General features: G+C 34.3%; 2 protein-coding genes and 1 long non-coding RNA gene across 3 annotated transcripts; 1 reads left to right on the top strand and 2 right to left on the bottom strand.

The window, feature by feature from the left end:
• Positions 1–314: 314 nt before the first annotated feature.
• On the bottom strand, positions 315–2,188 carry LOC131622881 (uncharacterized). Its single transcript, XR_009290029.1, has 5 exons — positions 1,588–2,188; positions 1,420–1,480; positions 1,210–1,330; positions 717–922; positions 315–483 (listed from the first exon to the last, which is right to left on the bottom strand). It is a non-coding gene; the product is annotated as an uncharacterized LOC131622881 (long non-coding RNA).
• A 2,667-nt stretch (positions 2,189–4,855) lies between these two features.
• LOC131622850 (uncharacterized) lies at positions 4,856–5,236 on the bottom strand. The gene has a single exon (XM_058893872.1). It carries the CDS (start codon positions 5,234–5,236, stop codon positions 4,856–4,858), a length of 381 nt encoding a protein of 126 aa, XP_058749855.1.
• A 13,181-nt stretch (positions 5,237–18,417) lies between these two features.
• LOC131622880 (zinc finger protein ZAT11-like) lies at positions 18,418–19,170 on the top strand. Its single transcript, XM_058893899.1, has one exon. The coding sequence runs from the start codon at positions 18,518–18,520 to the stop codon at positions 19,028–19,030; it is 513 nt and encodes a 170-aa protein (XP_058749882.1). The 5' UTR covers positions 18,418–18,517; the 3' UTR covers positions 19,031–19,170.
• The last annotated feature ends 3,812 nt before the right edge of the window (positions 19,171–22,982 follow it).

The raw sequence follows: 22,982 nt of genomic DNA, 5'->3' as shown, positions 1-22,982 counted from the left end.
ATATTTGGGAAAACTGACTATGTATCAATGATCCCAAATTTGTAAAGGGCATCTGGTTCAACTTCGGGAGGTGTCATTATTCAAAAATGAAATATATGTTGTTCTTTTAGTTAGACTCCACTGTTCAATTTATTTCACTTTTGACATTTGAAGTAAAAAAACACAAATGATAATTCTACTCTCCTAATTTGAAACAAGTACCTTAAGGCCTTCAACAAGACAATGATGAATGTAACCAGATTTGTATTAGCTGAGAGTGTAATTTGAAACTGCACCTTTTACACTAGTTTGATACTCTTTCTGTGATGTGCAAATATGAGAAATAAACCAACTGAAGCATCCGTCTCTAAATGAACAATCGCAATAGAAAATGAAGAAAGGAATGAATGTATACTGCAAAATTAGAAAAATAAGAAAATTGATTACCCTTTGGGTCGTAACAGCACACTTATCCTTTGTACCCGCAAATCCAAATGATTTCGACTGTAAGATAACTACCAGTCAGTTAAAAACTTAACAAGACTTTCTAGCAATCAACTATAATCTGAGCAGACTGCAGATATTAATTTACTTTTCAAAGGTTGGTTAGGGACAAAGGTGCGGGGAGAACGCAAGACATATAATACAAAGAGAGTTCAGTTTCTATACTGACCAGTCATCACAACAAACATATGATTAAGAATAACCAAAGAAAAGAAACATGAAAGACTTCGTACCAAACAGAGTTCAGTTTCACGTCCCATTTTCAACATGGCGCGATATACTTTCCCGTACGCACCTTCACCAAGGAAAGACTTCGTACCAAAACTATCTGTCACAGACTTCAATTCATTTACTATAATCGAAGGCACAGAAATCGGTTGGAGATTTATAGGCCGAGGAATGGTTACTGCCGTGTGTCTTCCATGATAACTAGAGTTCCCTGCATAGTACGAAAGCAGAATCAAAACAAAACGCAATTGTAGTGCCAACACAAACACAAATATACACAATCAAGACTTACAATTTTCAAAACATCTCAATTTGAACAAAAGCAAGTTCAAAATTATTCAGTACAAGAATTTATAATATTACAGATATAAAAACTATGAAATATGAATACTGTGTTCCTTATCTCGTTGTACCCCTGTCAAGGAAACCACCAGTGTTCAACCAAACATGTGGTGACAATAAACGGTGTAAAACTCAATCACGAATGAAACCATGTACCTTAGAGTTTGTTGATAGTCAAGATCTTTGCAAGTAAATGAGCAGTTCCACTAGAAAAAGAGTAGTCTAAACTCCATAGATTCAAATGTCTCAAAAGTCTCCTTGTCATCTCCTATGAAACCTGCATTGACAACACGGTTCAGGACTAAGGAAATGATAAATTGGCATCAATTGGGATGAACTCACATCTATGTTCTAGTATTCATAAACCTATTGACAAAGTATCAGCCAAAAAGTTACATCATCTCTGTGTGTTATTTCTTGGTTTACCCTGCAACAATGTTGAAATCGTTAGAAGAAGAAACAGATGAAGACGATTTGGATTTGGGCATAAAAAAACGAGTAACATCGTAGAAAGACAAGATTGGAGAAGCATACCTGAAAGGCGGAGCATCTGGTTTTCTTTTTCTCTTCGTCGTTGTCGAAATTGCATTTGTTAATCTCTGATAGGTAATTGCCGAACTCATTCTTTACTTCACCGCTTTGCTTAGTTCTTGTCACTAACACGAAGCTTATGCTATGGTGAATCGAACCCCCAAGGAATTGAGCTCAATTTGTGACGGTGAATGTTCAATTCTGTCCGTAAAGAACCTAGGGTTTTGTGTTAAGAGTCAAAATCGCGGTTGAAATGGAGGAATGATGTACTTCGGATGTGATTAGTGTTCCGAGACCTTTGATTCAAGCGAAGGCGATGATGGTGGTGGTTATCTAGCGGCGCCGGAAGTTACGAAGACGAGAAGAAGACGACGAAGCTGGCTTGTATTCATGGTTGTGAGATTGAATGAAGAAGATGGTTGAATGAGTCTAACCACCGTTCAGAAATGGAGATGTGAGAGAATGAGAGACGAGGGTTGAGTCGATCGAATGAGGAGGCGTGAGAGTTTTGGTGGTTGTTGAGTTTTGGCGGCTGATAGAAAGAAGAAGAAAGGGGTTGATGAGGTTTGGAAAGAAATTAGGTTTAGGAAAAAAATGGTTTGAGCGGCTTATCAAATTTTGTTTTGCGCCAAACATTATTTTATTTTTATTTTAGAGGGAAACTTTTTGGTTTGGGCGGCTTATTTAATTTTTTTTTTAACCGTGGTAGTTGAAGAAAATACCACAGATTCACACTCCAGATTTAATATTTCAAAACATATTTTCACGGTTTAAAAATCCAGGCCAAAGCATATATGTAGCCACATTTTTTGAGCTGTGGAACAATTTGGCGTGGCCGTAGACCATTTTTCTTGTAGTGTCTCCTTAGTCCTCAAGTACTGAGGAATGTATAGAGGCTCTCTTGGGGACGGGTTGCAAAGTTAGTGGGTAGTTACGCCCTAACTTCATGACCAAGAAAGTGGTCAAGGGAAGACTTGTTCTTCATAGACTCATGGAGAAAGTGGTTTCTTCTTTTGACTGACCCTCTTCAGTTAGTCATTATGGGGTCACGTCATCACTCTTGTTTATAAGGCGAGTGAACAGTGGGAGCCCAATTCATGCGGGCCTCGCGGTCCATTTTAGATGACGATATGGCTCTTTTATGTGGCCCCTTCCTTTAAAGGTAGCTCGCCATTGCGCCTAACGTTCCTTCTTTTCCATGGATTATCCCTTCCTATGGGCCTTATAGAATCATATTAGTACACACATATCGATACAAGTCAACACAAAGTTGTCAAGAATATGCTATATCAATACAAGTCAGCACAAAGTTGAAGTATATCAATACAAATTCAATACCCTTTAATACAAATCAGCATAGTTATAACACATTTAGTGTGCATATATCATTATGTAGGGGTGGCAAAACGGGTCGCCCGCTCCGTCCCGCTTTAATTCCGCCCAAAAAAGAGCAGGGCGGACCATCCTGCCAAATTTAAATGGGCATAAAAATCTAACCGGATTCGCCAAGGTGGCAGATTTGCGGGCGGGCTTATCTGCCTATATTTTATTTATTTTTTTTAATTTTTTTTAATAAATTAATAAGTTTTTTTTATATATTTGAATTTTGCGAATGACTTGCTTATTTTTTTGAGGGGAGATTCGGTGTCTATCTCGTTGCTGCTGAAAGCGTTTGCTGAGTAATTACTTATAGAATTTGGTACAACAAAAATCATAGGAACCACCTTGCTACTCTTATTATCTAGGTGTTGTGGTTTTTGTGTGTTGGCCCTTTGGTTCTTTTGTTGTTTTGGGTTGGATCGTTGGCGATCGCCTTGTTTTTCTCTGTTTTTTGAATTAATCAAATTATCATTGGTTCAAAAAAAATGTGGAGGCTAACCACCAAGCTGCAATCCGAAATTTAACTAAGTTTTCTATAGGACCATTTCCTTTTAGATACTTATGTATCCCTTTGAGTAGCAAAACATTGACTATTATTCAATGTAGGGTACTTATGGATAAGATTGTATCTAGGATCAATCACTAGAGCTCGCGATTACTAAGATTTTCTGGCTGGGTTCAGTTAATTAGGAGTGTGCTTTTTTCAATTATCAATTATTGGATGCATTGGATACCTAACCCCAAGAAAATCATCAAAACTGTGGAAGCTACTAGCAGGTTATTCCTTTGGTCTGGAAAAGAGCAAATCACGCGTAAGTCTCCTATAGCTTGGAGCAAAGTTTGTATGCTGAAAAAGCAAAGGGTTGAACATCATTTCCATTTCAGAGTGGAACAAAGCCAATATTTTAAAATTTCTTTGGAACTTATTTGGTAAAACTGACATCTTATTGGTGAAATCGATTCATTGTTACTATACAAAAGGTATGGAAATTCAAGAAGTGCCAATAAGAAGTTCTTGTTCTTGGATTTTAAAAGTGATTATGAAGAAACAGGACCTTATGCAGATCCAGACCTGGGAAAACTTGATGCAACAGGAAAAATTCAAAACTAGAATCATGTATCATTCTCTCAAGGTTCCAGAACCGGTTGTCAATTGGAGGAAAGTATTGATGGGCAATATGGCTCGTCTGAGAGCACTGTTCATTTTGTGGTTGAAATGTCATAGCAGACTTGCTACGAAGGATAGACTCATGAGGTTCGATTTTGTGGATAACGAAAACTATTATTTTACAGGCAAAAGGAATCTATGCAACATCTTTTCTTTGTCTACAATGGAGTGAAAGACATATTTCTCATGTGTTGCAGTGGCTCCAAACTCATCGTACCCCATGAAAATGGAATGAGGAACTCCAATGGTGCATGATGGTGCATTAGGCAAAGCAAAGGGAAAAGTGCTAAAGGTGCTATTTTCAAATATGCTATTGCACAGACGGTTTGAGATATGGAAGTTTAGGAACAATTGTTGTTTTGGGGAGCTTAATAGTAACCATACAATATGACCTAAAATTATTGAAAGTATTGTGTATGAAAGTTGGACAAAGCCTAGGCTTAGGAAATATCTTAGTAGGTTAATGTTGCCTTAAGGGTAGTATGTGGTGTTTGTAAGATGGTTGGATCTTTTATATCGCTAAGCTTGTACTATTTTTTTTGAACTTAATATACTTGATTAACTCAAAAAAAAAATAAGTACAAGCGGCCCTGAGGATCCAACAACCAAAAATCCAAAAGGACTAAGTTTTCTAGAAAACTATCACCCATCTAACATTAGGATAGCTATATATTTTCTAAGTTTCGTGTTACCCCACGTTCTATACACAATGGTATCTATAATCTATTTCCCTATATCCTTATCATGCACCTTATTCCAAAAATAATTCTCATTTCTGATAGTCCATAGCATATAAACTGCCTCAGCAATTGCAGTTTTTAGAATGACCGTTTTGTTACCTTTCCCTTTAGTGTGGTATATTATCCACTGCGGTTCATGTCTCCATTCTCTAGGACAATGCTGAACTTGTATCCAATCCAGAACTTCCTTCCAAACATGTTTCATTAAAGGACACATGAAGAAGAGATGATCAATGGATTCATCCTCCGAATAGAGACAACAAGTTATATTATCAAGCATACCGAGTCTCAATAATCTATCTTTTGTTGGTAGTTTTCCATGGCAAGTCAACCATAGAATGAAACACGCTCGAGGTTGCGCCATATTACCGTACATTAAGTTTTTCCAATCCACTTTTTTTGTCACAGATCAATAAGCTATTATTATACACCTCCTTCATTTTGAATTTTTCCTTCTTACTGATGTCCTCCCAAATTTCCATGTTATGGATATGGTCTCTTTCTTTGAGCACATCTTTTATGATCCAAGTGTGAGAAGGTTTGATTTTAATGTCCATAATGTTCCTATTTTTTAAATAATAGGATTGGATCCATCTAACCCAAAGAGAATCTGCCTTACCGCTTAAATTTCATATGAGCTTTATCATGTTCGCCCTATTCCACACTTTTATATCAATAATGTTAAGTCAGCCAAAACTTTTAGCTTGTACTATTTTTTGAAGTAATAAATTTTTAATTTTTTTCAAAAAAAAATATACATTTTTACGAATGTGACACTGAAAATGAAATTTCTCGTTTGTTTTGAGTTTTTTAATTTATTATCAAATGTTTTTTATTTTCAGGATTATTTTTTAGTCGTGATTCTTTTAAATCTTATTCTCATGTTTAAACGATGAGAATCTAACATTTTTATGAAAATAAAATTCAACTAACATTAGTTAATTTAGTGGTGATTGACGATAAATTTGGTAGAGAGAATCACAGTTCAATTTCACCGGTCCAATAGACTAAATACTAGAGCTAAAAAAATCAACTGACATTAACTTTCCACTTCTATTCATATTTATTTTGTTTTTGTTTTTATAATTTTTAAATTAAATAAATTTTATAAAGATAAAAATATTATTCTTAGAAATAATATTTCAAAGAATATGATTCTATAAAAAATTATCTCATAATTTAAAACAAACACGCGGTTATTACTTGTTTACATCTGCTATCACACAAAGTAAACATTAGATTATTAAACGTTAAATAAGTCAGTTGCTTAGTCAATATGATACTTTTTAGATTTGTAAATAACCGAATAATTTGCATGTTGCATGTTGAATGTTGAATGTGGTTAAGTCATTATATAATAAATATGCCATATAGACATAATTAATTTATAAGTGTATTTGGAATAAAAATACTAAAGGGATGTAAATGTATGAGTTTTAGGGCCGAATAATATTTTGTCTAGTACTATAAATAATAACATGATTTCTCCTCTGCATATGAAAGTATAAGTGTTGGAGTAGAGTAATATCTTTTTAGAGCAATCTAACACTTGTAATTAATAATATATAGTGGTATATCCAAAAATTTATATTGGCGGGGCTAAAAATTAGTGTATATATTTTAACTAAAAAATATTATGAGTTTATTAAAAAATATATAATTGACAAAAAACTTTTAATACATAATAGCTTATATAAAATTACAAACTTTTTCTACACATTTTATATTCTAAAATATTTAACTTATTTTACTGTCATTACTACTAAGTATATTCAAATAAATTCATTGAACACTGTCATGAGAAATATTAAAACTAAATTTTAATAATATCGTTGAATTGAATACACAATATATTTTTTCATTGAGAAAATTGTAAAATATTTAGAAAAGAGATTTATATTTTTTTAATAAACTCATAATATTTTACAATTTAAAAAAAATTGAATACAATTTTAAAAAGAGAAAAGGGGTGATGCACTGACAGTGTAAAATATTTTTACACTGTCAACCAATCACCACCCATATATCCAATTAAACAATTTAAAAAAAAACTTAATGACATGGCACATTTATGATTTTCTATTGGATGATAGTGTAAAATTTTTTTACACTGACAATGCACTACCTTTTAACTCTTTTAAAAAATATTCAAAATTTTTTAAATTGTAAAATATCGTTGAATTGAATACACAATATATTTTTTCATTGAGAAAATTGTAAAATATTCATTGACCAAATTTTAATTTTTTTTAAAATAATAAGAATTAAATATAAATTTTTAAATTTTTTAAAAATAATAATAAAAGTAATGAAAATCTCGAATTAGAAATTAAATTTTGAATTTTTTTAACAAATTTTATAATATCCTAACCATATATGTAAAATAATTATTTAAAAATACACATTAGCCTAATACATAAATCTCAAACCTAGATATTAAAAGAAAAGAGAATCACAGATCTACTAAAACTCTTGACTTTCAAATTCTAAAATTCTAACTAGAAAAATTTATAAATAACTTTAAATTTATAACTAGGAAAATGTATAAATAACTTTAAAATAATATATAGGATATATAGGACAATTGTAGGTGGCTGCGCATGAAAGGCATTGTGTCATTTAATAGTTCTATCTCGTCTAATCAATTGAACTTTTGCAATGAAAGTCACTTCAACAAAATGGTTGATTAGCTTCCATTTTCTTGTTATAATTGTGTGTTCTAGTTAACTCATAGTTGAATGAATTCGTTTTTACTACTATTGAAAATTTCTAGCTAATTCTTATCCATTTTAAAACAAATACAATATATCAAATCTAATAGAGCTTATAAGCTTAAAAGTTGTCTATAAAAGAAGTTTTATAAACTGAGTAAACAAATTGTTGAGATATTTTTTAATTATTTACTTATATCTAATTTTTTTGTTAATACATACTAACAACGTGTTTGAAAGTTAGTTTATTGGCTTAATGGTAATTTTGGTTTCTCTATTATCAATTTTTAGTTTTGATCTCTCTATTTAAAAATCTTGAATTTTAATCCCTTTATTTTAATTTTTTGAGGATTTTGGTCCCCTTGCAAATTCGAAGGCAATTTTTAATGAAATGGAACTCACATTGATGACATGTTCAAAATAAATCTTAAATAAAATTAGTTTTTTTAACATTTCACAGCTGAACTGGCACTGACACATCATCAATATGAGCGTCATTTCATTTAAAATTGTATTCGAATTTGGAGGGGGACTAAAATCCTCAAAAAACTAAAATATAGGGACTAAAATTCCGGGTTTTAAAATAGGAGCACCAAAACTATAAAAAAATGGTAACAAGGGACCAAAATTGCAATTAAGCCTAATTTATTTTAAAATTTTAAGATAAAATATCTCTATTTTAAATTCTAATTCATTACATCTAATAAAAACCATTTTTATTTTAAAATGTAATATTCTCTCTCACACACACAACTTTCGATCCACCATTAGTGCGTCGCGGTGTGCCACCGTTGTGTTTCGATACGCCACCGTTGCGTTTTTGTACGCCACCATTGTGTTTCAATGCGTCTTCATTGCGTCACCGTGGAAATTTGGTTTCAGACAATGTTTCAAAAACTGAACCGGAGAAGGAACCGTTAAAACATGCGGGTCATGGTTCAATCGGTTCAACCGTGTTTGAACCGTATATTAAATTTAAACTAAAAAATATATAAATAAATTATTAAATATCTTACTAAAATTAATTTATATCATAATTTGTAAAATAAAATTCTCAAATAAATACGATACTAATAAACAAGTTTACAAAATAAGAAGAATGTAATGTAAGACCTAAGGACCAATATGTATATATTTGTCCTAATTGTTTAACTCAAAGCCATAAGTTATTCATTAATATAATTTTTCACATCTGTTTACAGACCAACATCGGTTATCCCGTGTTCTCATACATTACATTATTTCTTCTCTTTCTATTACATTTACATTGTCTTGTGTTCTTCAATTTTATTCTTTATTTTCCATCTATACAATTTTAAATGTTTGCTATAATTAATTTTTTAGATTTAAACAAAGAAATAAAATGAAGTAAAAACATAAAAAAAATATCTTTCATTTTTCAAACAGTCTGGTTCACCAAAACCGGTCCCGATTTTACGGTTATTTTGCGCTTGAAGCAATTTTATTCCAATTTTATAGACCTAACCGTTTATTGGTCCAAACCGAACCGAATTAGACAATGGCTCAAGGTTGAACCGGTTCAACCGGCCGGGTCAATCTGGGTTTTAAAAAATTGGTTTCTGATCGTAGCTTAGGGTCTAGTTTAGGGTTCATATTCGATCGATCCCTATTTTTGAGGCACATACACGCAAACTCTTTTGAATATTACAACTTTTTCTCTATTTCAGTTTTCGATCAGTTTATTTTCATCGTCTATGACAACAATCGAGGAGTTATCTGAGCTTGTCGATCCCATGCATCAAGCATCAATAGTACCCGCTGACGAAGATATCAATGAAACAAAAAATTTCTGAAGACTTTCAACTTTCCTAAATGTCGTTGCTCTCGGCAACATCGTATGTCTTATCCGTTTTTTTCTTCATCATCATAGTTTCTAATTTATTATATTTGTGATTTCAATTTTGCAGGGTGTTGGTAAATTAGCGGTTTTGAATAGTTTAATTGGACATCCAATTATGGTAAATTAGGTTTTGAAACTCTATAATGTCAATTCTATAAATGAAGTGAAATTTGATGTGAAAGTGGCGATGAATATTTATTTTCTTTTGCATTGCTATGCAACCAAATACTTCTATGAGCACCAAATCTATTAAATTGTAGATTGACAAAAAATCTCAGCAAGTTAGTTAAATCTTTTTCAATTCACAAAGATCAAAGTAGCTGATCTGTTCATTTTTTCTATTTTTCTGGATTGACTAATTGCATTTGTATTCATATGCTTTGTTTTATTTTCTACAGGTGCTTTAAGATATTCTTTAAAATTTATAGGAGAGACAGATAGTAATAATAATATGGAACCATTATATTCTTTATTGCATAAGGATTGAATATAAGCAAAGTCATCCAATTCCATATCATATACTAACATACTAACATAGAGTTCACAATTTTTGTTGGATTAACTTGACATTTAAGCTAGTTTAGTTTTTCTTTCTGAAATGAACCATGAATAGTCTTAAGTAGAAATAAACATTAATGTTTCACCTGTGGTAATTATAGTGATCTGATTGTAGCATGAGTCCAATTGGGTGAAGAGACTTCACACATGCTACTACTCTAGATACACGAGCGCGTGACATGGAAGTATTGGTACCTTGAGAACATGTTGATGTCCAAAATTTGGACCCCCTAGAACAAGCACCAAAGCTTTCCGCAATTGACCGAACTGATCCATTTTATCTGCAAGCCATAAGTTGCATTGTAAAAAAAAGGAGCCAGATCCCTATCCTAACCATAGAATTTTGGTCTTTTGGAATGAACAGACGCACTAATTATAGTGTAAGTATCTATTCGCCTTTTCTTTTGTTGAAAAGAAAAAAATTCACCAGGGTCAAATTCTTCTTTATATCCAAGCCCTGATACCAGGTGTATAAATCCTCTTTCATCTTCACTTCCTCGGGAAATAGAGGAGTTAGCTCAGAGTGGTAAAAGGAAGTAGTTCGGTGGAAATGAACTTTGGACCAATAATTCTTAAAATCCCCTCTACAAGAGCGGGCACTTCCTACCGGGGCTAGAGATAAGAAGAAAGCTAGATAAACCTCAGAAGTGGTAGGTTTCTCCAGTAAAGGTCGAAGAAGATCCCTACTAAAAGTTCCCAAGACTTGTACTCGATGAAAAACAGGAACATCGTCATGAAAGTCTAAGTGTCAGGATGAAGCTGCGAGGGGGAAACTATTATAAGGTCTATCACGACTACCTAAAAATTAGAGAAAGACAGACGTATGCCTAACCTGGTGAAAATACACTCGTACAAAGGAACCGAACCACCCTCGAAAGATTTGCACACACTTTCATCTAGACCTACTAGTAGAACTGTCCAATCTGGGGGATTGCCAACCGTGATATCGGCTTCGGTCATAACATCAAAGATGTTCAAGATAGAGGGAGTCCAAACTATTTCAGTGGCCACCCAATGATATTTATTTGCATTGGCCAACTCTATTAATCAAAGACCCTTACGGGCCAACATATCATTTTTATGATGGTCATCGAGATTGATCTATGACACGGCATTATACTGCCCCTTGAACTCCATATGACAAGAAATTTCAGCATTACTGAGGTGATGACCAGTTACTTCCCGATATGTTTTGACAAAGCGACATGAATGTTCCCTCCTTTCACAGGTAACCTCTATTTCTGCCCCGGCCAAGACATTAGAAGGCATAGGCCTCTCGACATGGTATACACCTCGCCAGACTTCGTCGAGAACATAATCACTAAAGGACCCCTATAAAGAACTTCATCTGAAAGAGATTCTCCAAATCACTCAGAATGATGATTTATGGTTTATAATCCCCGCTAATAGAAGGGAAGGAATGCGATTCAGACTCCATTCCAATTTTCAAAGACGAAGAAACACTACCCTCCGATTCACTCTCGAGGATAATAGGGTTGTCGTTCCTCCTAATAAAAATGTGATAACTACTTGAGTAAAATCTGAGGTGAATAGAAGGTACCTTGAAATATGAGGGCGAAATCACTTAAGCAAGGAAGATGGTTGAAAAGTCGAAGCTTTAATGCTTTAAAATTATGAACGTGCAACGATAGTTACTCTAGAAGAAAAGTGCTCTCAAATAAAAGTAAAGACTTGAAGAGGCAAGATAAACTCAGTCCACAAGAAAGCTAATAAGTTTCTCCAATATCTCTTTTCCTCTTTATATAGACAAAGGCAATAAAATGAATTGGCTCAAAAGTAGGAAATATGGGTAAATCAACGATTACATTTCATCTGGAGATGACAACCGTACTCAAGTGTACTCGAGTACACGGAAAGCTGCGTCACATCACCCCATACATTTTTAGGTCACAGGTCAAAGGAAAACTGCAAAATGTTTCAATAATGGAATTGCATTTAATGCTCACATCCCCATCACGCTTTAGCAATTCCAAAGCGGTGCATGCCAGTAGACTCCTAGGCAAACATCCTTAGAGGTCGGTCAAAACTACTAGAACACTCCCCCGATATCAAACATGTCTAACGGGTCTTGGGGGCAACTATTTTATGTCGTCCAATGACATAGGACCCACTACTTTGCTTCGTCTAGAGGCCCAATAACACGAGGCTTATTATCCGACCTAAATCGTCAAGCCTAAGGTATAAATACTTTCATAAAGGGTTTCATGAACATAATCTCTTATCTCCACTCTCTCTAGCTTTGTCTTGAACCCTAAATTGACTTGGACGTAGATGTGCTAACCATACAGGTACTCCCCCTAGGTCCATCATATCATAGACAACAAACACCAATTAACGATATCGCAACAAGACTGATACCTCTGGTTCAAGGAACGTCGTGATAATGACCTTCGATCCATGGTGTCGTCTCATCGTAGTGCTCCAGAGACTTCACTTTGCCGTATTCTCCAATCCTCACCATTTCTAAATATATATATATATATATATATATATATATATATATATATATATATAATACTACAGAAATGCTATTCTTACACCAAATCTTACACCTACACCGTATGTACGGACGATACTGTTCATGTACGGACGACATTGTTCATGTACAGACGAATACTATTCATGTACAGACATATACTATTCATGTACGGGCGTTTATTTTTAATACCTGGACGTGCATTAACCAACTTCATTATTGCATTAACCAAGTTTTTACACTGCATTAACCAAGTTTGATGACTGCTAAAAAATATTTTTAATACCTGGATGTTGCATTAACCAACTATATTACTGAATTAACCAAGTTTTTATACTGCATTAACCAAATTTGGTGACTGCTAAAAATTATTTTTAATACCTGGATGTTGCATTAACCAACTTCATTACTGCATTAACCAAGTTTTTACACTGCATTAACCAAATTTAGTGACTACTGTAAAGTACTGTTGGGTGTAAGTATTGGTGTAACAATTGGATGTATGAATAACATTACTCATAATACTATGATGCAGTTTACAATAATACTCATGAAGTCCCCACACCATCGGTACCTACCAATAATAATGTCCACTATGAATCATACTACAAAATACACATAATAATCTCTGTAGCATAAGTCTTACTCAACAAAGTGAAGTCCCCGCTATTTACAGTAATGTCCACTATGAGTGATACTAAAAAATAACCATAATAATCTCACCAACATAAGTCATTCTCAACAAAGTGAATTTCATGTATTTTGAACGTAAATTAATCTTAACAGTAGATTAATTTTGGAACCGTCTTAACATGAAAATGTTCGCCGCCAACAATAGAGGCTCTCTAATGCCTAACATTTGGTGTGTCTGTAAAAATAACATTGATCCTCAAATTCATAGTTTTTCTGACCAATTCATTTCCTTTACTTTCAACTGTAACAACAAAACATGTGGCATCGCTTCCATTTACGCTTCAACTTGTCACATTAAAAGAAGAGTTCTCTGGGAGGACTTAGCCAATGTTAACTCTTCCGATTTCCCTTGGATGTTCGTGGGTGATTACAACGCAATTCTTGGGGCGCATGAACACAGAGGCTCCTGCATTCCCAACAGCATCCCTATTACTGAATTCAAGACTTGGATCGATAATAACAACCTTTTAGAACTTCCTTCCAAAGGAAGTCTTTTTACATGGTTCAATGCGCGTGCCGGCAGAGACTCAATCGAAAGAAAGTTGGATCGTGCTCTATGCAATCAGGATTGGCATAATGTGTGTTTCACTTCCATCTCCTCTGTTCTTCCGAGATACAGATCTGATCATCATCCCTTAATGGTGGAATGTTCTTTCTCTTAGATTAAAATGACATCTCATTTCAAATTTTTGGGCATGTGGACTCTCCACAATTCTTGCCGGGAGTTGGTGGCTGATACTTGGGCATTACCGTGCGTAGGTTGCCCAATGTGGATTCTAACTAAAAAGCTCCAACTGCTCAAGAATAGAATTAAACATTGGAATTGGAATATTTTTGGTAATATTCATCAAAGAGTGCAGGAGCAGAAGAACATTTTACATGGTATTTAGGAGAAAATTTTCAATTTCGGGGGGTCTTCATCACTTCGTGAGCAGGAAAAAGCTGCCCATCTGGTGCTGGAATCCTCTTTTAAGCAAGAAGAGATTTTCTGGGCAGAAAAGGAAAACATGGATTGGCAAAGCGATGGGGATCGTAACACTGCATACTTCCATAGAATCGCAAAGATGAAAAGATCTAATAATGCTATTACTTTGCTTATGGATGGTGATACTGCGATTACGGAAAATGCTGAAATGGCTAAACTGACAGTTTCTTATTTCACTAACCTTTTCTGTTTTGCAGGAACATCTTCTCCCAATAGTCTCGTTGAGGAAGTCATTCCGCAGCTGGTTACAAACGAGATGAACACAATCCTTACCATGATCCCTTCCAAAGAGGAAATTCGAAGTGCTCTTTTCAACCTCAACAAGTTTAGTGCGCCCGGGCCTGATGGTTTCGGAGGCTTATTCTTTCATGCCTACTGGAGCATAATCAAAGATGACGTTTATGCTGCGGTAACCCAATTTTTCCAATCCGGAGGTGTTATCCCCAACTATAATGTTAGGAAAATCTCCCTCATTCCAAAATCTACGGAAGCTCAGTGTTTGAAAGATTTCCGACCGATAGCTCTCTCAAACTTCAAATTCAAGATAATTACAAAAATCATTGCTGTTAGACTCTCATCGATTATGCCTTCCCTCATTTCTAAGGAGCAACGTGGTTTCATCCAGGGCCGTAATATTAAAGATTGCATCTGTCTGGCTTCGGAAGCCATGAATGTCCTGGACAATAAGAGTCCATTTGGTAACATTGCAATGAAAGTTGACTTAACGAAGGCTTTCGACACCATTAGTTGGGATTTCATCTTGCAGGTGCTTCGCGGTTTTTGTTTCGGAGATACCTTCTGTCAGTGGATCATGGCCATTCTTTCTTCTGCTTGCATGTCTATATGTTTCAACGGTGAGCTTCATGGTTATTTCAACTGCAAGAGAGGTGTTCGTCAAGGAGATCCATTATCTCCTCTTCTTTTCATGTTGGCCCAAGACGTTTTGAGCAGGCTTATTAGCAGGGCAGTTTCCAACGGCTCTTTAAACCTCATCAAGGCTTCAAAATCCAACTTGGTCCCTTCCCATATTATGTTTGCGGATGACATTATGATTTTTTGTACCGGAAAGCGAGAAAACCTTCAGCACCTTGAGAATATTTTCTACAAATATGCTTTAGAGTCGGGGCAACAGGTGAATTATTCCAAGTCTTTTGTCTTCATGGGGAAGATGCCTTATCGTTTGAAAATTCGTATTCTCACTGATACGGGGTTCAAGATTGGCGTACTGCCGTTCTGTTACCTTGGAGCTCCTATTTTCAAGGGAAGGGTCAAGCGCTGCTACTTCGCTCTCATTATGAATAAAATTTCGGCTAAACTCGCTGGCTGGAAAGGTTCCTGTTTATCCATGGCAGGAAGAATCATTCTTGTTAAGTCAGTCATTACCAGTATGACAAAGTATAGCATAAATATTTACAGTTGGCCCATTGCTTGTATTAGAGATTTAGAGAAATCTTGTAGGAATTTCATTTGGTCTGGTAGCACTACGAACAGAAAAGGTTGTGTTGTTTCTTGGAGGAAAACCTGCCAGACGGTCTTGAAGGGGGGTTTGGGGCTTCTCTCGATCATATGGTTGAATGAAGCTACGAATATGAAACTGTTTTTTCGTTGCGCAACAGCAAGGAAGATTGGGCAATCCTGTTGAGAAATAGAGTTATTAAATCTTACGGGTTTATCCGCTACCACATTTTCTCTTCCATCTGGACCGGCATCAAGGTAAACATTAACACTGTCGGCAACAATACATACTGGAGTTTGGGCTCGGGCTCTAAAATCCGGTTTTGGACCGACTCTTGGAACGACGACCCCTATATCAACTCTACTTCATTGGAGGAGTTGCAAATGAAAGGTATTAAACCTCACGTTATGATTGCGGACCTTGCTGCTCAGGGCCTTTGGAACATTCCTTAGGATTGGTTTATTTGGTTTCCGTTTTTGGCTTCGCGTATGGCCAACATTTTGGCTCCATCTTCTGAGAGTGATGACACGATGGGCTGGTCTTCTTCTATCACGGGCCAGTTAGAGCTGAAGGATGCTTATAATTTTGTGGCTATTCCGGCTCCGGAGTTCCCTTGGAGTAAAGCTCTATGGCACATTAATATCCCTCCTAGTAGATTTGTGCTGGTGTGGAGAATCCTTCACAAAATAATTCCCACGGATGATTTCATAATGCAGAAAGGTATTCCTTTGGCTTCTCGTTGTCCGATATGTCATGCTAATTCTGAAACCTTATAGCACCTTCTTTATGATTGTAATTTCTCCAAGAGTCTTTGGGCTTGGCTTATGAAAAAACTCAAGCTTGGATCTATCCCTCTTTCAGTTGCTGAATGGCTTGACAGAAGCTTCAGCCTTAACGCGCCGCAAGCTGCTTTGATACACTGTGCAGCAGTGGTAAATTCTCTTTATATTCTTTGGCAGATCCGAAACTCTTCAAAACACGATAACTGCAAGCCTTCTCTCATCTTTGCTACCGATTGGATTATGCGACAGGTTCAAATCTCCGGAAATGCTTGTCGCAAAACTTCGTATATTAGTATACAGGAGTTCTCGTTCATAAAAAACTTCAAAGTTAATATCATCCCTCCTAAGGCTCCCAATATTAGAGAATTTATTTGGAGCCCTCCGTCTTTTGGATGACTTAAATGCAACTGCGACGGTTCTTTTATTCCCGACATCGCCATGGCCGGTGGTGGAGGTATTTTCCGCAATCACAGGGGGGATTTCATTCTTGCCTTTGCTGACCCGATCCATTACACCTCTTCCATTCATGCTGAATTTGGAGCAGTCATTTGTGCCATGGAGATTGCCATTGGCAAAGGTTGGAATAAGCTTTGGGTGGAAACCGATTCTAGCATGGTTGTCAAAGCTTTCTCCAACCATAATCTTGTTCCTTTTGTCTATAGGATTCGTTGGCGCTTTTGCGTTCTTCACTTTAATTTCTCGCACCTTATTTTCACTCACATCTACAGAGAAGGTAATTCTTGTGACGATTTTTTGGCGAACTTCGCGCTCGGCATTGGTTCTACCACCATTTTTGATTCTATCCCATTGGAGATTAGAAATGATTTTGTAAAGAATAAGTTAGGCATACCTTTTTTTAGATTCTCTTAATCTTGGGGGCTAACTTGTTCCCCCGTTAGGCTCTTTTGTATCGGTTTCTTTGATATATATTACTGCATTATTCAAAAAAAAAATAAAAAAATCTTAGAAAAGACTTTGGTTGCTTTAAGTTGATCTACCAATTAATCACTTATTTGAAGAAGTGACCACTTGTTCTTTATAATAATCGTATTAAGTTGGTGGTGATCTGTGCACAATCTCATTTCAGCGTCTTTGTATTTTCTGATTTATTTTTTTTATCAATACTATAATTAATTAAAATTCTAAAAAAATAATTTGTATTTCAATTATTACAAATAATTAATCAAAATATTCATAGTGTAGTATTTCCAAATATTACAGATGTGAATTGAATCAATTAACAGAGAATTACTTTGGTAAAGTGAACTATGAAAGTCAGAGGCCAACTATGATCCATGAGTGAAACTCAAACAAGTTCTTGTAGCATCTATCTAAGGTTAGATTCTTGGAACTACCATAGAGAAAAATAGTTGAAATTTCCATTACCAAATACTAGTAATAAATTAAGTTGCACCAACCAAACCCATTTTACTAAAATACCATGAATCTTCATCCGTTGATCATATTTGACTCTGTGTGAAGCCGTAATCGCCGCCGTTCAAACCCTCTCCGTTTGAAAACAATACCCCAAACTTTTCAGACGCTTCTTTTCTTTTGCCAACAACCAAACCAGTTGGGAACACAGAAAAAATAACAATTCAACTAAATCCAACCAAACAGTTATGTTACACTAACAGCTTTGTTCACTTGTTCGTATCCAATTTTTGTTTCAGTTCAACTTGAAGAAGCAACATAGAAATCTCCAAATAAAGAAACAACATCGAAGTTTCTGTCACACCACTTGCTTCTTTCCTTAACACGGTCCAATTAGCGTAGTGGCTAAGCATCGCCACGTTGACTAAATATTTGAAATACCAAAACTAGACAAACCTAACCAAAATTTTTAACCTACCCATTAAGGGTATTTACGTCATTATACTATTAACTTTCCTATGAATTTCAACGAAAAACAAAGTCAACACACATTCATTCACACGTTTTCTTGACTTGTCTCTAACTCCAACAAAGCCTATAAATAACCAAATCCACACGTTCAGTATTTCCAAACCATTCAATTCAATATCCTCACACAACACAACACAGCATAATCTTTCATCACACTCAAAGTTCCAACAAAAACAACAACAATTTCCTTTTCTGTTATGGCAATGAAGAGACAAAGAAACAACGAAGGAACAACAGACAACACAGATTTAGCAAACTGCTTAATGCTACTGTCTTGTCCGCAACAACAGAAAGCCTTTGAAAACGGAGTTTACGAGTGCAAAACATGCAACAAAAAATTCTCATCTTTTCAAGCACTCGGTGGCCATAGAGCTAGTCACAAGAGAATGAAGCTGGCTGAAGGGGAGGAGCTTAAAGAGCAAGCTAAGTCTCTTAGTTTATGGAACAAACCCAAGATGCACGAGTGTTCTATTTGTGGTATGGGATTTTCTTTGGGTCAAGCATTGGGAGGACACATGAGAAAACATAGAGCTGTTATGAGTGAAGGGTTTTCTTCTATCAATGAGATTATTGCGAAGATTCCAGTTTTGAAGAGATCGAATAGTAAGAGAGTTATGGGATTTGACTTGAATTTGACGCCATTGGAGAATGATGACTTGATGCTTGGAATGAAGTCGCCTTTAACGCCTATTCCACTTTCTTTGTTTTGATCAACTTTTATGTTGTTAATATTTTCTTGACTCTTGTATTCTTTGAATTTTTTGTGCAAAAATTCGTTGATTCTTTTGGTTGTTATAGATATATAGTTTTGTAGTTTGTAATAAACAGATACAGTTATTTTAATGATCAATATTGATATTTTAACACCATCTTATTTGTTGACTATTATCTTTATAATGAATTGTTTGGTGTACCTACAAATTTCATTCTTGTAAGTAAGTTTTGTTATAGAAAATTGAGGTATTTTATGGATGAAGAAAGGAGGAATGTTAGAGTCTAGAGGAAATGATGTGGAAGGGAATTAATTAATTAGAATGAATCTTCATGTATTTATTTATATGATAACAAACTTGGTTAATAGTAGTTCTTAGTAGACTAACTAACATTGAACAAACTTATAACAAACTAAACAAGCATAGTCAAAATGCAGTAACTTATATAACAAGTAAATTATCAAAACATGAATTATTCACACAACACTCTAACCATGATTTTAAATTGCGGGTGTTGCGATTGCAACCAATGTGATTGCTGCGATGCGCATTGCGCCCGTTGTGGCGTGAATTTTAATTGGGAGATATTTGAAAAACACCATTAAAAAACTCTTAAAATTAATATTTTACATTACAAATCACGTGTAAATTTAGTTTTTGGGTCTCAAATGTTCAGTTACAAATTACACCACAATTGCGGCCTGATGGGGATGCGGAGGCTACCGCATCAACAATATTGCTGCTACAATTGTGATTGTAGACCGCAATTTAAAACCATACACTCTACCTAATTCACGTTTTTAAGCTTCTCGTTCCGATAAGCTCATTCAAATCCTAGTTTTCTTCAATGGTGTGGTGAAGATATCAGGAAGTTGTAATTCTAATTTGTAATATTCAAGTTCAAGCCTTTCCATTAGATTCATCAAGAGAGAGAATATTAAGCATTTAATGTGGCTATTAATTTTTCTCTCTTGATGAATCCAATGGTTGGTATTTCTTCCTCTCATCTCTCATTATAAAATGCTCTCACTTGATATGCTATATATATATATATATATATATATATATATATATATATATATATATATATATATATATATATATATATATATATATATATATATATATATATAGGGGACGACTCAAGTGAGAACACTTGGTTATTATGAGAAATGAGAACAATGAATCACGACCATTAAATTTTGATTTTGTTAATTTTAATGGACTGGATTGGTTTCTCTTTATATGTTGATTTAAAATAAATACTAAGGATCATAGAAAGAGAAACCAATCCAGTCCAATAAAATCAACAAAATCAAAATTTAATGGCCGTGATTCATTGTTCTCATTTCTCATAATAACCAAGTGTTCTCACTTGAGTCGTCCCATATATATATATATATATATATATATATATATATATATATATATATATATATATATATATATATATATATATATGCTTACTCTTGACATGACTCATATGATGATTAGTTATATTTATTGATGTTTTTTTGGTTAAACATTGACTTCATCTTCACTGGTTTAGTGACTTCATCTATTGATATTATTATTATTCCCTGCTTCCTTGAACTCTATGAGATTAGAGCACCACCAATCATGAATAGATAGCCCGTAATGCTCTTCTTATCATCTTGATCTCCGTCAAAATCTGAATCAGTGTAAGCAATTACACTTATGCTGTAGTGTTCTTATGACTTGGCATTAGCACACCATGATCAATTATGTGTTTAATGTACCTCAATACTCTCTTAGAAGCTATTAGGTGACATTCTCCAAGTTTCTCCTTAAATCTACTTATGAAGCCAACACTGTGACAAATGTATGGCTTAATATTGCACAAATATCTTAAGGAATCGATGATTTACTTGTACAAGGTTGCTCTACAAGCTCATCGTTTGTAATCTTGCTAAACTTTTCTTCAATTTCCAATGGTGTGATTTTTAAGTTGCAATTGCTCATTTTGAATCTTTTCAAAATGTCTTCTGCATATTTCTTATAATGTAAGAACATTCTTTTGTTTGTATATTTGAACATCATTCCTAGGAAATATTCCTAGGAAATATGACAAATTTCCTAAATCAGACATTTCAAATTCTTGCATCATGCTTGCCTTGAATTTAATGATTTTTTCTTCATTTGAACTTGTGATCACTAGGTCATCTACATGTAAACATAGGATAAAATTTGACCAGGTCTGCTTGAGCCTTTGACCTACACACCATGCTTTGATGTGCATTTTTTCAAGTCATCTTAATTAGAAAACCATTTATCATCTTATTCCAAGCTCTAAGAGCTTGGTTCAATCCATACAAGGCCTTTTGTAATTTGTACACCTTTAGTTCTTGCCCTTTGATCTCAAAACATAGTGGTTGCTTTACATAGACCTGTTCATCTAATGGTCCATTCATAAATATCGAATTTACATCTAACTGATGTATTTTCCACCCATTGTATGTTTTTAAGGCTACAACAATTCTAACAATTTCCATAAGTGGTGCATAAACTTCATTAAAATCAATACCATGTTTGTGCATGAAGCTTCTTTTAACTAATATGGATTTTTAATTAGCAATGTCACCATTTGGTCTTAAATTTAACTTCTATACCTATATTACATCTATATCCTTCTTATTTGATTTGTCTACAAGCTCCCAAATTTTGTTCCTTTCAATTGCTATAATCACTTTTTGGATAGCTGCGAATTTTTTTGAATCCTTCATGAGTTGATTCAAATCAATTGGTAATGACTCATCTATTGTAGCTTATTCTATTAAATCACCTTCTTAATTAATTACTTGATGTGAAAAATATTTCATAATTAGTTAATCTTACTGGTTTAGTTCTTGTTCTAATTGATTTTCTTACATTTTGTTTTGATGCCCCTTCACCTTGATCAAATAGTTCTTCACCTATTTGATTATCTTCAAGCATAATTATTACAATGTTTTTATCATGTTGGATTGACTTCTAGGGGTGTGCAAAATATCCGGTTGTGATGTCCAAATCCATAACCAAATCTAAACCACTTTTAAATATTCGGATATAATTGAATGGTTATTAACCGGTTTAGTTATTAATGGTTTGGTTATCCATTCATATAATCCGGATATAATTAAATGGTTATTAACAGGTTAAATTATTTTGGATTCAGTTATAATTTGGTTATTATCCAAATCCAAAATATTTTAATTGTCAAAATAAATTAATTTTTTTGAAAAAAAAATTCGATTTTTTTTTCAAAACTGGATTTATAAAAAAACGGTTATATAATTATAACCAAATTTATAACCGGTTATATAACCAGTTTTAATTAAAATGTGGTTATGGTTATAAATCCAAACTATTTAAATGGTTTTAAAATGGTTATGGTTTGGTTTTTAAAAATAATCAACCATGCACACCCCTATTGACCTTTGAGTCAAATTCCAACTCATACCTTCATCTACTTGAACATCTCACCTCTTGGTTTAACGTAACCCATGATTTTTCTCCCATTCCCACTAACACCATAGATTATGACACCTTTAGTGCAGTCACTACGTGTCTCATTTCTTTGGAAGACTTTTGATCATTTTCTTAACGTAATTTGAAGTAGTGTAACCTTTATCTAGAACTTTTAGAACAACTACAAGAATTTTAAACCATGATAACATACTCTCAATAGTTTCATCATCTTCCATCTTGAAGGATTTATATTTTTGAATCAATGTCAGAGACTTGGTTTCTTTGACTTGCTCATTTTCTCCATGAGTCATTATAAGAGAATTAATTATAGACTTTGCATAGTCTTTATTTGTTATTTTTCGTACTCAGTGTATGAAATGAAGTTCAACAAAATGGTTCTTAATCTGTGAGGATTTTTGTTGTCCTTTTTCTGTTGGTCATTCATAGCACTCCTTTCAAGTTTGACCATTTAAAGGATGTG

This window comes from Vicia villosa, unplaced genomic scaffold, assembly GCF_029867415.1.
Source record: "Vicia villosa cultivar HV-30 ecotype Madison, WI unplaced genomic scaffold, Vvil1.0 ctg.000045F_1_1_1, whole genome shotgun sequence".
NCBI lineage: Eukaryota > Viridiplantae > Streptophyta > Magnoliopsida > Fabales > Fabaceae > Vicia > Vicia villosa.
The sequence above is the reverse complement of the archived record's forward strand: the minus strand, read 5'-3'. Positions and strand labels throughout refer to the sequence as shown.

Coding starts and splice junctions, on each gene's coding strand:
- LOC131622880 (XM_058893899.1), top strand. CDS start 18,518: ATGGCAATGAAGAGACAAAGAAACAACGAAGGAACAACAGACAACACA.
- LOC131622850 (XM_058893872.1), bottom strand. CDS start 5,236: ATGGCGCAACCTCGAGCGTGTTTCATTCTATGGTTGACTTGCCATGGA.